This window comes from Mastomys coucha, unplaced genomic scaffold (assembly GCF_008632895.1).
Source record: "Mastomys coucha isolate ucsf_1 unplaced genomic scaffold, UCSF_Mcou_1 pScaffold21, whole genome shotgun sequence".
In the NCBI taxonomy this organism is placed as follows: Eukaryota; Metazoa; Chordata; class Mammalia; order Rodentia; family Muridae; genus Mastomys; species Mastomys coucha.
In genome coordinates this window covers 22,015,358-22,031,482 of record NW_022196904.1, presented here as the reverse complement: position 1 = coordinate 22,031,482, position 16,125 = coordinate 22,015,358, and the positions used below count along the sequence as shown (strand labels likewise).

The window sequence follows — 16,125 nt, the reverse complement described above, 5'->3', positions numbered from 1 at the left end:
GAAAACTGAGTATTCCACATTTAAAGAATCAGAGATTAAAGAACTGAAAAAAAGCATTTTAAAGTATAGTTGTTTTTAATGTGTGTCCTTGGCTGGAGGGAGCTGCCTGCCATACTGCTCCATCTGTCTCTCTCTTCCAGGGGTACCCAGTCACCCCTTTACTTCCAGGGTCCAAAAAGATTACCCCAACACTGGCCCAGAATAGTTCTGAGGTTTCTGGGAGCCAGAGGGCTTGTGTTGGTGACTTCCCAGGGCTACAGGTTCCTTCATGGTGAGCATGTCAGCTCTAAAACCCCGTGAAGTATATTTGGTGACAGGGGCAGGTTTTCAGGCATCTTTCTGTGACCTGCTGTCTCACCAGAGGCCCTGGGAGGGAGTCTAGGAACCCCATTACCCACAAGACTGAGCAGGCTGAGTAGGAGGTGAAGTCCAACCCTCCCCCCACACACACACACACTGCAGGCACCAGAGAGGAAAGGAGGCAAGGTATGGGGCTGGGCAGGTAGAAGCAGCATAGGGGCCCAGACTAGCCGCACATGGTGCAGGCAAGAGCTCAACCTGTTGTGCTCACCTTCCTGGGTCAAACCCTGGCAACCTCTGACTGACTGAGTGCTTGGACAATGGAGTCTCAGTTTCCACACTAGAAAACTGGGATAAGGAGCCTCCATTGTAGGACTGTGCGTATGGCATGGGCCTGAGTACCACTGGCTGGATCTGCACCAGAGGCAGGGGGCCACAGGCCCTGGGAGAAGTGGTCTGCTCTAATGTCTGCTCTGGCTTTGCCCATGGCAAGTGAGGGGACCCTCTGTGCCTCATTTTCCTTACTTAGGGCATGGGGTTCGCAGTGGCTTTCTGCTGGGTCAGAAGCAAAGATTGAGAGACATTGGGTACAGTGGTTCTAAGAGAGGTGGCACACAGTAGGTGCATGTTCCTGCTGGCTACTGTTGTCATGTGACTGGCATTGAGGATTTACTGCCTAAGCTTCAGTAAGCCTTGGCTCTAAGCCAGGCCTTCAGTGCCTTGCTTGTTTTGTGTTCTCTGTGACTCCTTGTAAAAGCTGCTGGAAGCAGCTACTGTTGTCACCCTTCTAACAAGAAGAAACTGAGGCATAAGAGTGGAGTTTTCCCCAGGGTCACACATTGAGCTTCCTGGCATAAGCTGTGGGCTGGGTCTTCACAGATATAGAAATCAGGGCATGTAGTGCTAGCTAGCTGTTACCTGGGGTTTGAGGCCTGGGCTGCAGGGCTCTGAAATTCTGAGCTGGCCTGGGAGAAGCATCCTGGCCACGAGATGCTGAAAAGGGCCTGGGTGGGGCCTATACCAGGTCATTATAAACATAACCAGTTCCTCTGTTTGTCCTTCCCTCCATATGCTGCGCAGAGGAAAGGGGTGGCCCAGGCAAATATCCGGAGGTGTGCCCTTCCTCCTCTTCTCCTGCAGGGTCACAAGTGGCTGCAGTATGCAAGGTGGCTTGGGGATTATGGGTGGGGCTGGGGTCTGTGTGGGGGAGCATGGGAAGGCACTGCTAAAAGCTCCCCCACCTTTTCCATTCTGAGCACCTCCCTATGCTTAGTGAGCTATTACATGCACCACCACCCCCATCCTGCCGAATGTGGTAGCTGCCTTGGGACTCCCTGGGTGTGGGAGGTGGGAACTGAGAGTAGAGCCAAGAGTTCAGGGTGACTAGCAAGCTAGACACAGAGGACAGGGAGCTGCAGGTCACAGCACCAGGCAGCATGAGGTGCGGCACTGTTGGAGTTGCAGAGACAGGCCTAGTGCCAAGGAGGGCTAGGTAGCCCTGGTGCAGAGGTTGGGGTGCTGGGACAGGCCGGGCAGGAAAGGCTGGAAGGAAGGGTGCATGCCGCAGCACTGGTTCTGAGACAGAGAAGGCTGGAAGCCAGAGGTTCCTATTCTGCCCAAGCCGTCCCAACCCTAAGCCAAAGCTCCTGGACCTGGATCAAGCAAAGAAACTAGACCAGCTGGGAAAGCCCTATCCAGGCCTAGGACTGGCCACCTGCTGGCCCCTTGGGACCAGTTGAGACAGGTTGGCTGCTGCGTCCCCACCTGCCTCTCACTTGGCTCAGCTGCCAAACCGGTTTCCCTGGCTGTCTGCCCATCAATGTCCTTCTTGTAGGCTGAGCCAGTGACTCCCAAGAAAAAGAGCCATTCCTGGAGAAGAGGAGGCCTGGCTGGGGCCCCCTGGACTCTTGTCTGTAGCCACTTCCCCAGCAGAGTCTCACTGGGGCTAGGTGCTGGTTCTGTGCCTGCCCACCACCCTGCCAGGTATTGAAGAGCCAGGTGGGATGAAGACAGAAGTCCTCTGGTACCCTTTGGTCCTTTGGGCCTCCACTCATGAGGTCTCCTCCCCTTAGCTCACCTGCCATCCTTCCTTGGCTAGGTAGCACTTTGTGGGCCCAGTCCTACCAGTGTACACTGTCACTACCTGGGGACCATCTGCCCCAGGTAGACCTTAGTGGGTCACAGGCTGTCTAGGTTCTTATCGTGTCTCACTATCAACCAGAGTACAGTGGGGGTTAGTGATTGAATGACTGATGGATCTTTTCTTCCTGTCTTACAGATGAGTAACTCAAAGCCTCAGGAGGACACGTCACCCACGCAAGGGTGCTTCTAGCCCAGCCAGCTTCAGACCAGGTCTGTCTGACTCCAGGCTCTTCCCACAGGGCCAGTCTCTCCAGCATAAGGGGCTGGTCCAAGGCAGGGAGGGGCTCAGTGGCTTCATCACCCAGAACCCAGTAAGAGGTAGAAGAAGGGTTGTCGAGTGGCTGCCCAGTGTCCATCTTGCTTGGGCCTCTGTGGGGTGCCACCATCATCCTGTCCTTCACCTGGGATGGACCCCAGGGCTTCCCGCCTACTCTGCAGCCCAGGCCTTTTTATCATTTTATTTTGAGACAATTTCACCACATTGACCAGAATAGTCTGAATCTACTCTATGCCGGGAAAGCTTTGAGCTTGCCATTCTTCTGCCTCCTGAGTGGCTGGGATTGCAGCTACTCAGCTTGTGCCCCTGGCTGGGCTCGTCTTTTGGTTCTTTGTTGTTGTTGTTGTTGTTGTTGTTGTTTATTTTTAATTTACTTTTTAAAAATTATTACTAGTCTTTAAAGTTTATGTGTATGGGTGGTTTTGCCTGCATGTATGTCTGTGCACCACATGTTTTGCTAATGTCCTTGAAGGTCAGAAGAAGGTATCATATCCCCTAGAAGTGGAGTTATATACAGTTGTGAGCTACTGTGTGGGAATTGAACCCAGGTCCTCTGGAAGAATAGCCAGTATTCTTACCTGCTGAGCTCCCCTCTCCCTTTTTGAGACAGGCTCTAACTAGCCTAGAACTCACTTATGTAGACCAAGTTGGCATTGAACTCACAGAAATCCACGCATCTCTGCCTTCGAGTATTAGGGCTAAAGGGGTATGTCACCATGCCTGGCTCACTCTTGGATTCCTGACTGGCCTTTGCTGGGTATTAATGTAAGTGCCTAGCTGAAGACCCAGGCCCTAAAGATAGGAAAGTGTCACAATGTGGGGAGGCATCCCAGTTGTCTGTAGCCACTGGCTGTAGTGGCCAGACTAGAGGTGGGACTGTTCACTGGTGCCCAGGGGTAGGACTAGGGAGACTGTGGATGGGCTGCTTTAGGCACTATTATTACTGGGGTTGGAGGGAGACCAGAGGCACTACACACAGGAACAGCAGCAGGTTCCCAGTAGAAGGGCATCTGAAGGTGATGCGATAGCCAGCATGCTGTGTGGTTAGGAAAGGGAACTGGGGGGTGGGGGGAGCTCTTGGGATAATAGGCAAGGGGAACTGCCCGTGCAAAGGCCCTGCAGTATGAAAGCTGCTGTGAAGGTGATGGGCTGTATGAGGTCTCTGGGCCACAAGGAGCTGTGGCTCTGAGGAGGAGACAGCTAGGCCTGACCCTCTAGTTGCTCAAGAGGAACCCACAGAAGTAACTGCTCAGAGGGCCCAGGCAGAAGCTGCTGCCCCCTGCTGGTATATGACAGAGCTGCTGACCCGACCAGATGACCTGCCACTGATCCTACTTCCCTTGGTGCTTCCTTCCTGCAGGTGCCTGTAAGAACCCAAGCCACCCCACCATTCACACACTCTGTGCTAAGGTCCTGGAACCATGTTTGGAAAGAAGAAGAAGCGGGTAGAGATCTCAGCCCCATCCAACTTCGAGCACCGCGTGCACACAGGCTTCGATCAGCATGAGCAGAAGTTCACAGGGCTGCCCCGCCAGTGGCAGAGCCTGATTGAGGAGTCAGCGCGCAGACCCAAGCCTCTGATTGACCCTGCCTGCATCACGTCCATCCAGCCTGGAGCCCCCAAGGTAGCCATCACCGCACCACTTCTAGTCCATAGCCCATGCTGCCCGAGAGGCCCAGCCCTTCAGTTGCTCCTGGCCTCTTTGCAGAACACTCTCCCCCACCTTTGTAGCCCACTGCCAGCCTTCCACCCGCAGGGCAGTCCTGGAGCCCCTCCTGCTCCAGCACTACACACTCAACCTTGGTCTCCCAGTGCTTCATGACAAAGGCGACAGCCCACTCCCAGACGCATCGGGGCTGGGGCTGCCTAAGCCGCATCCCAAGGTTCAGCAGCAGCCGTTCAGTCTTATCATCCAAGATCCTCATACTTTCCCCGCCTCCGTGTACAATGTGAGAATTGTGGTCTTACTGCCTAGGCAGGGACTACAGCCATGCAGGCCTAGTGACAAGAGTGCCCCTGCTAGACTCACGCCATGGGTGGTGGGACCCAGAGGAGTGCAGCCAGACTTGTAGCCGCTCGGTGGAGTTGGGCGTGCCTGTGGTCAGCAGGCTGGGTGCCTGGCACTGCAGCTGACTCATCCTCTCCCAGTGACCAGCCAGGGCCTGGCAGGAGAGAGGCAGAGTCATCAGGGCGCCCCCAGCCACAGTGCTTGGGTCGAGACTGAGGTCTTTCTGGTTATTTCTGTGACCCCATAGGGTTATGTGAGAGCCTTGACTTCTCTCCATTGCCTAGAAAGCCCCTCTTACCATCTGAATCTGTATGGGCTTTTCATGACCCAGGCAGCTGGAAGCCAGAAGCAACTAGTTGTGAAGTGGGCCCTACCATAGTCCCCAGACAGCCCACCCTAAGCACTCCTATGACCCAGTGAGCTTTGCAGTTATTTCTCATAGATTGTGTGTCCTCAAAATGTTACTGCTGCTCTGTGCACCCTTCTGTTTCCACACCTTCCCACAGTCCTGCAAGGGGAAGGGCACTTGTCCTAATTCATGTGCAGGCACCTTAGCTGGTACTACCCAGACATCAAGGTCCTTGACCATTGACTCCATTTGGTTCTAATACCAAAGCCTGGCAGGTATCCACTGAGTGAGAAAAAGAAATAAAAGAGGAGAACATGCCTGCTCCTAGGTATGATGGAGGAGAAGGTTTACTGTGGACATGATCCTGAGCCGGGCCTTGTGAGGAGGGGGTAGAAGGAAGAGCCAGGAGACCAAGAGGCCAGGAGGGTAAAAGGTAGATGTGTCAGCGCAGCCAAAATGGCTGGACTATATAGGGAAAGGCATCTGGGGGAAAACAGCGTGTGCCAGAAAGAAAGCCCCTGTAACAGGGAGGGAGGGACTGAGGGATGCTGGAGGGCCTAGAGACCTGGTCTGCTCTGATACGTTAAATAGGCACCTCAGACATTTGTCCTGGGTTTGAAACCTAACATCCACCTTTCTTGGCTCCCTGGACAAGGCCAGGCTTCCAGGCAGACAGCCAGGGCCCACAAGAGGCTGGGACCACAGCATGCCATTAGGAGCCTTGTGCACGCTAGGTAGTTCCCAGGAGCTCAGGATATCCTCCGTCCCAGAGGCCATCCAGGTTCTGCCTATCTTTGCCTGCCACCTGAAGGCAATGGGTGGGGCAGCTCACCACCTCTCCTTATCTCCTTCCTCCTCCCGTCCTTCCTTCTTTTGCAAAGTACCTTCTTGGTGTGGACTCTGATCTAGGACCCAAGACATAGGTAGACTGTGAATGGTAGAACAAGTGCCTAAGTCCTTGGGTAGTTCACAGGGGTAAAGCAGCATACTGAACGCACAGTCATGTCTGCTGCACCAGGGGCCTAGAACACTGGTTCTCAATCTGTGGGTCACGACCCCTTTGGGAGTCGCATATCAGATATCACACCTATCAGATACTTACATTATAATTCATAACAATAGCAAAATCACAGTTATGAAGTAGCAATGAAATAATTTTTATGTTTGGAGTCACCACAGCATGAGGAACTGTATTAAAGAGTTGCAACATTAGGAAAGTTGAGAACCACTGTTCTAGAAGAAAAAAGGAAAGAGCCAGAGACTTGTGGGCTGGCATTTAAACTAGGTGTTAGCAAGTCCTTAGAGAAGTATGTTTTGTTCAGAGACCTCTGGCAGGGGAGTGGGACAGCTGTGGAGACATTTGGAAGATGTAGGTTGGAGGCAGAGCAAAGAGCTGACAGACACATCTGGTATACTGAGGAACAGCCTAATGTGCCGGGCACTCAGGGTATAGTGGAGCAAAGAAGGCCACAACTCAGTGGGGGCGGGTAATGTAGAGCAGGGAGATTCGAGGGTTGGCAATTCAGGATATATTCCAGTTGACACTTGCCACATAGCTCCCAAGCCTCTGAGGCCTTGGCTTTAGGCTGTGGGCTTTCTATTCTGTGCCACATCCTCTGCCCTAGGGGATCAGAGCTGCGTGGTTTGAGGGTTAATGATGCTGGCAGCCTGCAGGGGAGGAAGTGCTGAGCCAAGCGCCCTGTAATTTGCAGCTCTTGGGGGCTGATTACAGGCTGGGCTCTCCTCCCTCGCCCTAGTCCACAGGGCAGAGCTTGCTGCCAGCCTGGGAGCCAAGGAAAGTCAAGAAGCACTTGTTGGGGGAGTACCCAGAGTGGGTGGTGGGCATGACAGCAGTTTCTGGGGCACCCCACTCCATCATCACCAAGCCGTCACTTCACCCATCTCTGTCTTGTTTCTGTGTTGTATTGTCTTTTCTGTGTCCCCTCCTTCCTGGCCCTACCTTGCCATTGCCTGGACCCAAGACCATCGTGCGGGGCAGCAAAGGTGCCAAGGATGGGGCTCTCACACTGCTGCTTGACGAATTTGAGAACATGTCGGTGACGCGCTCCAACTCCCTGCGCAGAGAGAGTCCACCACCACCTGCCCGTGCCCACCAGGAGAATGGAATGCTGGAGGAGCGCGCAGCTCCGGCTAGAATGGCCCCTGATAAAGCTGGAGGCAGAGCCCGGGCCACAGGCCACAGTGAGGCAGGCAGTGGCAGTGGTGACAGACGGCGGGTGGGGCCAGAGAAGAGGCCCAAGTCTTCAAGGGAGGGTCCAGGGTTACCCCAGGAGGCCTCCCGGGATAAGCGCCCCCTCTCTGGGCCTGACGTCAGCACTCCTCAGCCTGGCAGTCTGACCAGCGGGACAAAACTAGCAGCTGGCAGGCCCTTTAACACATACCCACGGGCTGACACAGACCACCCACCCCGCGGTGCCCAGGTAACCCATCTCCCACTTTAGCGCCTCATTATCTACTCCATTGCTTCCCTTCCTCCCTTCTGTTCCCATTCCAGTCCCTAGTGCATTTCTCATCCTGACCACCCGTCATCTGGACAAGGAGAGAGCTAATGCAGTCTCCACTCACAGCCCCTCTTTCTTCTATTGTAGGGGGAGCCACACACCATGGCCCCTAATGGGCCATCAGCCACAGGCCTGGCCGCTCCTCAGACTTCCTCCTCCTCCCGGCCTCCCACCCGAGCCCGTGGTGCTCCCAGCCCAGGAGTGCTGGGTCCCCATGCCTCTGAGCCCCAGTTGGCCCCCCCAGCACGTGCCCTTGCTGCCCCTGCTGTACCCCCTGCCCCTGGGCCCCCTGGGCCTCGCTCACCACAGCGGGAGCCCCAGCGAGTGTCCCATGAGCAGTTCCGGGCTGCCCTGCAGCTGGTAGTGGACCCAGGGGACCCTCGTTCCTATCTAGACAACTTCATCAAGATCGGCGAGGGCTCTACAGGTATTGTGTGCATAGCCACTGTGCGCAGCTCAGGCAAACTGGTGGCCGTCAAGAAGATGGACTTGCGCAAGCAGCAGAGACGTGAACTGCTCTTCAATGAGGTGGGTGTTGGCCCAGAAGCCCAGTGCTCTGCCCTCCTCACAGCTGTCCTAGCCTAAGATTCCTGCCTGTGCCTCTGTCATCCCAAGTGCCCATGACTTTGTTCCAACTAGTCCTGGCCTTGAGTTCTCCTCTCAGGGTTCCTGTCTCTGGGATGCCCTGCCATACCTCACTCCAAACCACAGCCCAGTATCCCCTTCCTCCAGTTCCTCTTCCATGAAGCCTTTCTCCCTCCCTTGGCCTCCAGCTTTTCTCTCAGGCCTCCCCTGGACACTCCATGTGTAACATCCGAGAGAGGGATCCTTGGCTTTGTAGCCTTGACAGACCCTCCTAGTGTCCCCCATGTCCTCAAGTCAGAGTCCAGCTCCTTGCCCATCAGACCCTGTCCCTGCTAGCTCAGAACCAGGCACTTGGTTCAGCCCAGTTTCTGGCTCTGGGTGTCAGCCTTGGCATCGTCACAAAAGCAGTTCTGAAGTGTGTGGGTGTAACAGGTACCTCCTGCTCCTGCTACAAGAGTCCCCTGAGCTCCAGCTCTTGCTTGCCAGTCTCCTAACACTTCCTACCTTACCTGTTCCATAGCCTGCATCCCAGGGCTCTATCCACATCAATTCTTCTTCATGCTCAGTCGGCTTCTCTGGTCCCTGTAAACAGTGTTTCCCGCCACATCTCCCAGACCTTTCCCTTGTCAATCAGTCCTCCCTCTGGAGTGCTCCATTAAGGTACACCACATGCACATGCGCGCACACATACACACACACAGAGCTTTTATTTTAGCTTTCCTTCATAACTGCCTGTCCTCCTCTCCTCTTTACTTCTCAGATGCCCCCTGATAGACCACTAAAAGACCAGCCAGGACTGGTTGGAATTAGAGAACCTGCATGGTATCCAGGGTGCACCTCTAGAATGAAGTGGTCGCCCTCAGGCTGGCCTCCAGGTCTTCTTGGCTTTGGAGAAGGGGACAGCTTGAGTGAGCTGCTTTGCTGGCGTGCAGCCTGCTGCAAGGGAGACTGTAGAGGCAGTGCCTGCGGCCCCAGTGCTGATCTGCCCTGCCCTGCCCTGCCCTGCCCAGGTGGTGATCATGAGAGACTACCGGCACGAGAATGTGGTGGAGATGTACAACAGCTACCTGGTGGGTGACGAGCTCTGGGTGGTCATGGAGTTCCTGGAGGGAGGCGCCCTTACGGATATTGTCACCCACACCAGGTACTGTAGGGCAGCCTGCTCACTCTTGTACTCCCAGGGGTGGAGTTGGGACCCTTTAGGCTCTGGTGATAGACAAGTGCCCTCCAGAGTGTGGGTGGGGCAGTGAGGCCAGGCACACAGGATGGGGTCATAGCATCTTGACTCCCCGACCCCTATTGAGGCAGGTCTTTGACCTCTTGATGTCCTAAAGCAGGGTAAGGGCCTTTTAGCTCCCCACTCTCACCCCAGGGTGGGGGACACGAGCCCAGTTGCTCCTTCTGCCCACGCAGGATGAACGAGGAGCAGATTGCCGCCGTGTGCCTGGCTGTGCTTCAGGCACTGTCTGTGCTCCACGCCCAGGGTGTCATCCACCGTGACATCAAGAGTGACTCCATCTTGCTGACCCACGATGGCAGGGTGAGTGGGAGGAGGCTGGATGTCTTTGAAGGGACAGCTTGAGGGAAGGAATGGCACTGCTCTAGGCTCCCTCGTGGTGGAGCAGAGTGCAGCCACGTAGCTCCCCTAGTGACCAGGGAATGGGAGACAGCCTGTGCTGAGGGCCTGTTCCCCTTCACACCTACATTGCTGACAGCTTCTGTCCCCATGAGTCCTCTGGAAACGCCTCAGACAGGCCTCTCTCACTCAGCTTTCTCCAGCTATGGTCTGGTGAACTGTCAGACCCGGTGCTGGGGTCCCTGCCTCATCCTCTGCTGCTGCAGCGGCGGCAGATGAGCCTCTGGTGACTGGAGGAGCATCTGACCTATCTGTCCCTTACAGAACGGCCCAGAGTAGCGGCCTAATTGGTGGAATGCACTGTCGTCATAGAACTGGAAGCTGCACACCTGACCAGAGCCCAGTGAGGAAGGGCTTGGGCAGCAGCCACAGCTCTGGCTATGTGCTTCCCAGCCAAGCAGCTGGCCTGCCTCCCCTGTTGGGTTTTTGAATTTTATTTTTGTTTTGACAACAGGATCTCACTGTGTAACCCCTGGCTGACCTGGAACTTGGTGTGTAGACCAGGCTGACCTTGAACTCACAGGGATCTACCTGTCCACACCTAACTTGCTTTTTTTTTAATGAGACACTGTCTTCTGTGTGTCTATGGCTGGCCTGGTACTTGCTACACTGCCCAGGCTGGCCTCTAACTCCTATCTTGGATCCTGAGAACTGAGAGTACAAGTGTGTTCCACTATCTCTCCCTCTTCCTCCATCAGGACTCAAAAGGGCCTCATTGCCCTGGCACTTGGGCATTGGACCAGGCTTGCTGTGGACCCAAGTGTCAGCTTCCCTTGTGGTCCTTGTGCCATCCTAAATGCCTCCTCCCTCACTTTAGCAAGCCAGCTTGGAGCATAGGGTTGACGAAAACCTAGTCTGGACCCTGTGGTGTGAAGCTGGCTGTGCTGGCTTCCCCCTTTTTAGACTGAGATCTTGACTCTGAATCTGGGGCCGTGGTTGAGTCAGCTAAGTATCCATAGTCTAAGAGGACATGATTTCTGGGGTCCAGAAGAGCCACAAAGTCACTGAGAGGCTCCATGGCTCCACAAGGGTGTAAGTCCTGGACACTAGTTGTAGCAGAGGTTCACTCTCACAGACAGGCTGGGCTGTGTTCCTCTTGAACCAGCGAATAGAGCTAGCACTTGTTTCCCTTAGGCCCTGGTTTTCAGAGCATAGTCTCTCTTGGTCTCTGCTGAGCCTTTGCTAGCTGCAGGGCTTGAGCCACATCCCCTAAGACCCTCTAGACACGAGAGCCCTGCCAGTAGGGAGCAGAGCTGCCCTCCCCGCTGCTGCTCAGTGGAGCCCGTGTGTCTGGAGGCAGTCGGATAGATGGACACCTCTGACCTACAGCCCCTGTCTGCCACAGGTGAAGCTGTCCGACTTCGGGTTTTGTGCCCAGGTGAGCAAGGAGGTGCCTCGGAGGAAGTCGCTGGTGGGCACCCCATACTGGATGGCCCCGGAGCTCATCTCCCGCCTTCCCTATGGGCCAGAGGTAAGCCCAGGAGGGGCCCAGCTACTCAATCCCAAGCGGCCTGCAGGAAGGTGGCCTGAGCTTCCATTATCTGTTGGAAAAGCCTGGCTGACCACAGGGGAGCAGGGGCTGCTAGGGAAAGGGTGGCATCATCATTCTGGCTGTCGTCAGTCACCTGAGCCTGCTACTTGATCCTGAGATTTTCTGAGTCAGCAAACTTGATCCCCATAAGGCATGGGCAGACTGGGGCAGGGTTCCACAGGAGTAAGGCTAGTGTGAGACTCACTCTCTTGGGTCTCTCTTAGTAAGGATGACTTGTAACTGACAGGAATGGGGCTTGGACTCATTTAGCAGCCAGTGGCAGCTGTTGTTGCCTAGACCTGAGAAGTCAGGGTAGGCAGGCTTCCACTGTCCACAGGTTGTGGGCTCAGGACTAGAGACAAAAGGTGGAGGCCAACAGATGCCACTCCTGAAGCTTGCAGAGGATTGGCTGCCCCCTGCACTCAGGACTATGGTCCCTTTTCCATCCTAGGTGGATATCTGGTCACTGGGAGTGATGGTGATCGAGATGGTGGATGGGGAACCCCCGTACTTCAATGAGCCACCCCTCAAAGCCATGAAGATGATTCGGGACAACCTGCCACCCCGATTGAAGAACCTGCACAGGGTGAGCAGAGCAGACTGTGCTCCTAGTGGCTCCCCCAGCTCTAGAGACAGGGTCCCCTGAGCCCTTGGCTACCACAGAGCTTGCCTGACTGTAGGGCTGTATATATGTGGGAAGGGGCTGCCTTCAGCTTCTTGCCAAACCACAAGAGTGGGGAGGAAACAAGCCTTAGGGGATTTCGGCATGCCCTTTATGGTCCATCGGTAACTCCTGAGACTTCTGTGACCCTCCCTAAGATGCTGTCAGCCCACAGGACAAGTAACCCTGCCCTCCTGACCTCTGCTCCTTCACAGGCATCACCGTCTCTGAAAGGCTTCTTGGATCGCCTGCTGGTGCGTGACCCAGCCCAGCGGGCCACTGCTGCCGAGCTGCTGAAGCACCCGTTCCTCTCCAAGGCAGGGCCACCGGCCAGCATCGTGCCCCTTATGCGCCAGCACCGAACCAGATGAGCCTGAGCCTAGTCCTGAACCAAAGAGCCCAGGGCCACCCTGCCCGGCAGAGGCCAGTAGCGGGCCAACTAGCTCCCACAGCCCATGAGACACTCTAGGGCACCACCGTCACTGTGTTGGGGCCTTTGTGGAACCCTACTACTGAACTCTGGTTTTGATTCCATGACTTGTAAAGCCACACCAGGACATGTGGGAGCCAGTGAGGCTCCCAGGATCCCAGGACAGGTCCCTCCCCTGGGCACTGTCTGCAGGAGAGAAGGCGACTGCCCCATCACTGGAAATATGCATCAGGGGCCACTGGGGCAAAGACGACACTATGAGAAAGGTGTATGTGTGTATGTGTGTGTGTGTGAGGGGGGGTGGAGAGTGTGCGCATGTACCAAGAAAGTCCAGTTCCTCTGTCCTCAGCCTGCCTGGTGCCCAGCCCCTGACCCTGAGCCATTGAAGGGTCAATCATGAATGTTTGAAGAGTGGCCTTTTCCCAGAGCCCCACAACCTCTTTCCACAGGAGAAACATGGGGCTTCCCCTTCCCTAACTTCTGCAGCAAATGACTACTGCACCCAGACAGCCTCCGTTTTCTAGAAGTCTATTTATATTGTCATTTTATAACACTAACTGTGTCTCAGCCTGGGGACAGATGATCCCTGACCTATGGGGTGGCTGGCCCAGGGACAGAGCCACTTTGAAGAATCAGGCTCCTGTCCCCCACCCTGCCGCCAATCCTTCAACTTAGTTTTACAATTAAAGTATTTTCTTGTTTTTGGTGTGTGTGTATGTATGTGTGTGTGGTGTATGGGAGCTACTGTCCACCAATGTAGTAAAGAAAGTTTGGGAACTGGGCCTGGAAACCCAGGCATCAAGGGAGAGATGCTCCACCCTACTCCCTGCATGGGGCAAGTAGGCCCCAACTCTGGAAGCAGCCTGTTGGCCAGAGCTCAAGTGATGAAGTTCCCACGTCCCAGTAGCCTGGGATTATTTTTTCCTCTTTTTATTTTTTATTTCTTTGAGACAGGGTTTCACTACATAGTTTAGGCTGGCCTAAATTCACTACATAGCCCAGGTTGGCTTCAAACTTTTCACACTCCCCTGCCTCTGTCTCCTGAATGCTATTGAGATTATAAGCAAACGCACCAGTTGCCACACATAGCCTAGTGTAGAAATGTTACTCTATTTGATGTTGATCCTTCTGAGCATAGAAACTAGTAAGTGGGCCATTTGATAAGTCAGTTAATGGGCTTTTTAAGATCACCCGAGGCTGAGTAACCTGGTGCTACCTGCTCTGGACACTTATCCAAGGAGAGAGTCTTCAAGCCCAGCAATGGGGAGGAAGGACGCCATAGCAGCGGGCACTCTACCTTTGCCTCCTAAGCTCACCTATTGCAGCCTCTGAGATTCCCCAGAGGCAGCTGGTCTGGGAGTGAGGGCCAGTGCAGCACCGGGATTTTGGCTCCGGAGCATCCAGACCACCCTATGTCTATTGCCACACAGCTTTGGCCTCCAGAGGGTCAGGCCCCTGTTTGTGGTGGAGCCTTGCTAGGTGCTTGGTGACTTTACAGGTGTAGACATGGCAGTGTGAGAAGCAGCTACTGCTGTTAGGAATGGAGGGGTTGGCTGGAGTGGATTCCTATCTGTAAAGAAACCCGTCCAAATTGACAGAAGAAAACAGGAGGCCAACATGTGTCCAAAGATAAGTAAGTTTTAGGCCTGACTGTGAATGTGGGGGAGATGGACCTTGGACTGGGATGTGGCTCAGCTGGTAGAGTACTTGCCCTGAGTCCAGTCTCCAGCACCATATAAAACCAGACCTGGTGCTGTATGCTTGTCATCTAGAACTCAGCCTGGAGGCAATTATCAAGAGTTAGAGGCAGCCAGGGCTGCATGAGACCATGAATCAAAAAATAAGCTGGAGGTGGTACACATCTGTAGTCCCAGCACTTGGTAGAGCAAGTGAATCTCTGTGAGTTTGAGGTCAGTGTGATCTACAGTCAGGACTCTATAAATGGGACTTTGTCTCAAGAATAAAACCAATGAGACATAGCAAACATCAAAGAACTCTAGCTTATTCCAGAGAGTGAGGCCAGAGGAGTAGCTCACTCTGCTTAGGGGGCTGGTGAGCCAGAGAAGTATTAGACACATTCTGGAGCCCTGTGACTGAGAGCCTGAACCCACTGTGATCCCACTGGCAGCTGAACGTCTCTGGGAGGTACCATGCCACAGATGTAGACATGCCAGTCCAGTCACCTGCCTTACCGTATGCCCTACTCCAAGTTGATGGCTGGTGTGGGCATCTTCATTGTCCCTGCATTTGGAAGGGGTAGCTCTTGGTTTCACAATGGGAGCTGCTGCCAGAGGCCCAGCCCTCTCCCAGCTCTGCTTCCTGCTTCTGTCACCTGTTCATAAGTGTCCTCAAGGATCAGCCACTTGCTGCCAGGAACACCTGACCCCCTGACTCACAATTGGGATTAACTGCACAGATGTCAGCCACACTTTAGGAGAACTGGAGGGGCCAAAAGGCCAGTTACCCAGATGCCCACAGGGAGAGGGGGGCACTGTCACAAGAGTAGCTAGACAGAATAGAGGGTCTGTGGTATTACCAGATCCTGCTGTGGCCAGAGCAGGACAGCTTCTTCCAGCTGCCCACTCTGAACTTGAAGAGTGTCTTACCAGGCACAGCCTTCTTGGGAAACTGTCAAGGATGTTTCTCCAGTGTGCTTTCTTGAGACCTCTAGACTGCACAGAACTAGGGACCCCGGGAGAGCACGTGGGAGGGTCACGCGTGTCACCTGCAGTGGCAATACAGTCTGAGGATGAAATTATCAACTTGCTTTGCCCAAATGCAACTGACCAGACACCCCTCTCCAAGCGATCAATCAACTCAGCTGGGTGGGTAGGGTTGACAAGAGGGGCCCAATCACGGGTGTGCGACAGAGTTGTTTATTCTGCCTGCCAGAGGGGCGTAGCCAAGAACCCAAACAAATGGTGGAAACTAGCCAAACCAGTGGGTATTCATCCTTGGTCCACCCTGAGAACTTGCAAGTGTGATTTCCTGAGCTCCACCCAGGCTGAATCAGAACCTGGGTTGGCCCATCAATCTGTGTGTCAACGGGGATCCTGACGTCTGCTCCATTATGGAAACCCCAGAAACAAGGCAACCTTTCTGTGCTAAACACGCAACTGAGATTCTTAAGTAACAGAGACTCCAGGCTCCCTCTGCCCTCCATCCTGGGAATGTAGCCTCCTACAATAAAGACTGGCTCCTTTAAGGATTTGAGCCAGGGATTACACCATCTCTTCATTGGCTATGTGTTTGACCACACCCGGGGCAAGGCGGGCCAGAAAACATAGTCCTTGCTATGCCAAAGGACTTGAGAAGCCCCACCCCAGCAGCTCATTGAATTTGCTGGGTTTGACCCTAGGAACTGAGGCTTAATGACACATCAGAGACAGATAAGATGTGTGCAGGGGGTCCCCATCCAAGAAAGGTGACCTCTGCAAGGCAATGAGGGAAAAGATATTGTTGTGGAATAACTGCTCAGGAATTCTACAAAAGAGAAGACAGCCTACTGGCTGGCAAGAATGTTCATCTGGTAAAGGTGCCAGCTGTCAAGCCTAAAGATCTGAGTTCGATCCCTGGGGCCCACTTGGGGGAAGGAGAGAACCAATTTCTGTACATTGTCCCCTGACACAGACAAAAACAAATGAATGCATTATTATTTTAAAAAAAAAAAAAAAAAAAAAAAA

At 54.1% G+C, this 16,125-nt stretch overlaps 1 protein-coding gene across 8 annotated transcripts in view; it reads left to right on the top strand.

The window, feature by feature from the left end:
- Pak4 (p21 (RAC1) activated kinase 4) overlaps positions 1-13,150 on the top strand; it is a 39,720-nt gene extending 26,570 nt beyond the window's left edge. For 6 of the 8 annotated variants that reach the window (XM_031385914.1, XM_031385915.1, XM_031385920.1 and 3 more), the window contains 9 exons: positions 2,579-2,652; positions 4,080-4,344; positions 7,060-7,518; positions 7,687-8,127; positions 9,195-9,328; positions 9,598-9,724; positions 11,166-11,291; positions 11,803-11,937; positions 12,228-13,150. In XM_031385914.1, the coding sequence (XP_031241774.1) occupies positions 4,141-4,344; positions 7,060-7,518; positions 7,687-8,127; positions 9,195-9,328; positions 9,598-9,724; positions 11,166-11,291; positions 11,803-11,937; positions 12,228-12,383 (1,782 nt within the window). In that variant the 5' untranslated portion in view covers positions 2,579-2,652; positions 4,080-4,140 and the 3' untranslated portion in view covers positions 12,384-13,150. Of the gene's footprint in view, positions 1-1,424; positions 1,467-2,578; positions 2,653-4,079; positions 4,345-7,059; positions 7,519-7,686; positions 8,128-9,194; positions 9,329-9,597; positions 9,725-11,165; positions 11,292-11,802; positions 11,938-12,227 lie in introns of those variants that run through there. The other 2 variants (XM_031385919.1, XM_031385921.1) reach the window with 2 other exon arrangements.
- The last annotated feature ends 2,975 nt before the right edge of the window (positions 13,151-16,125 follow it).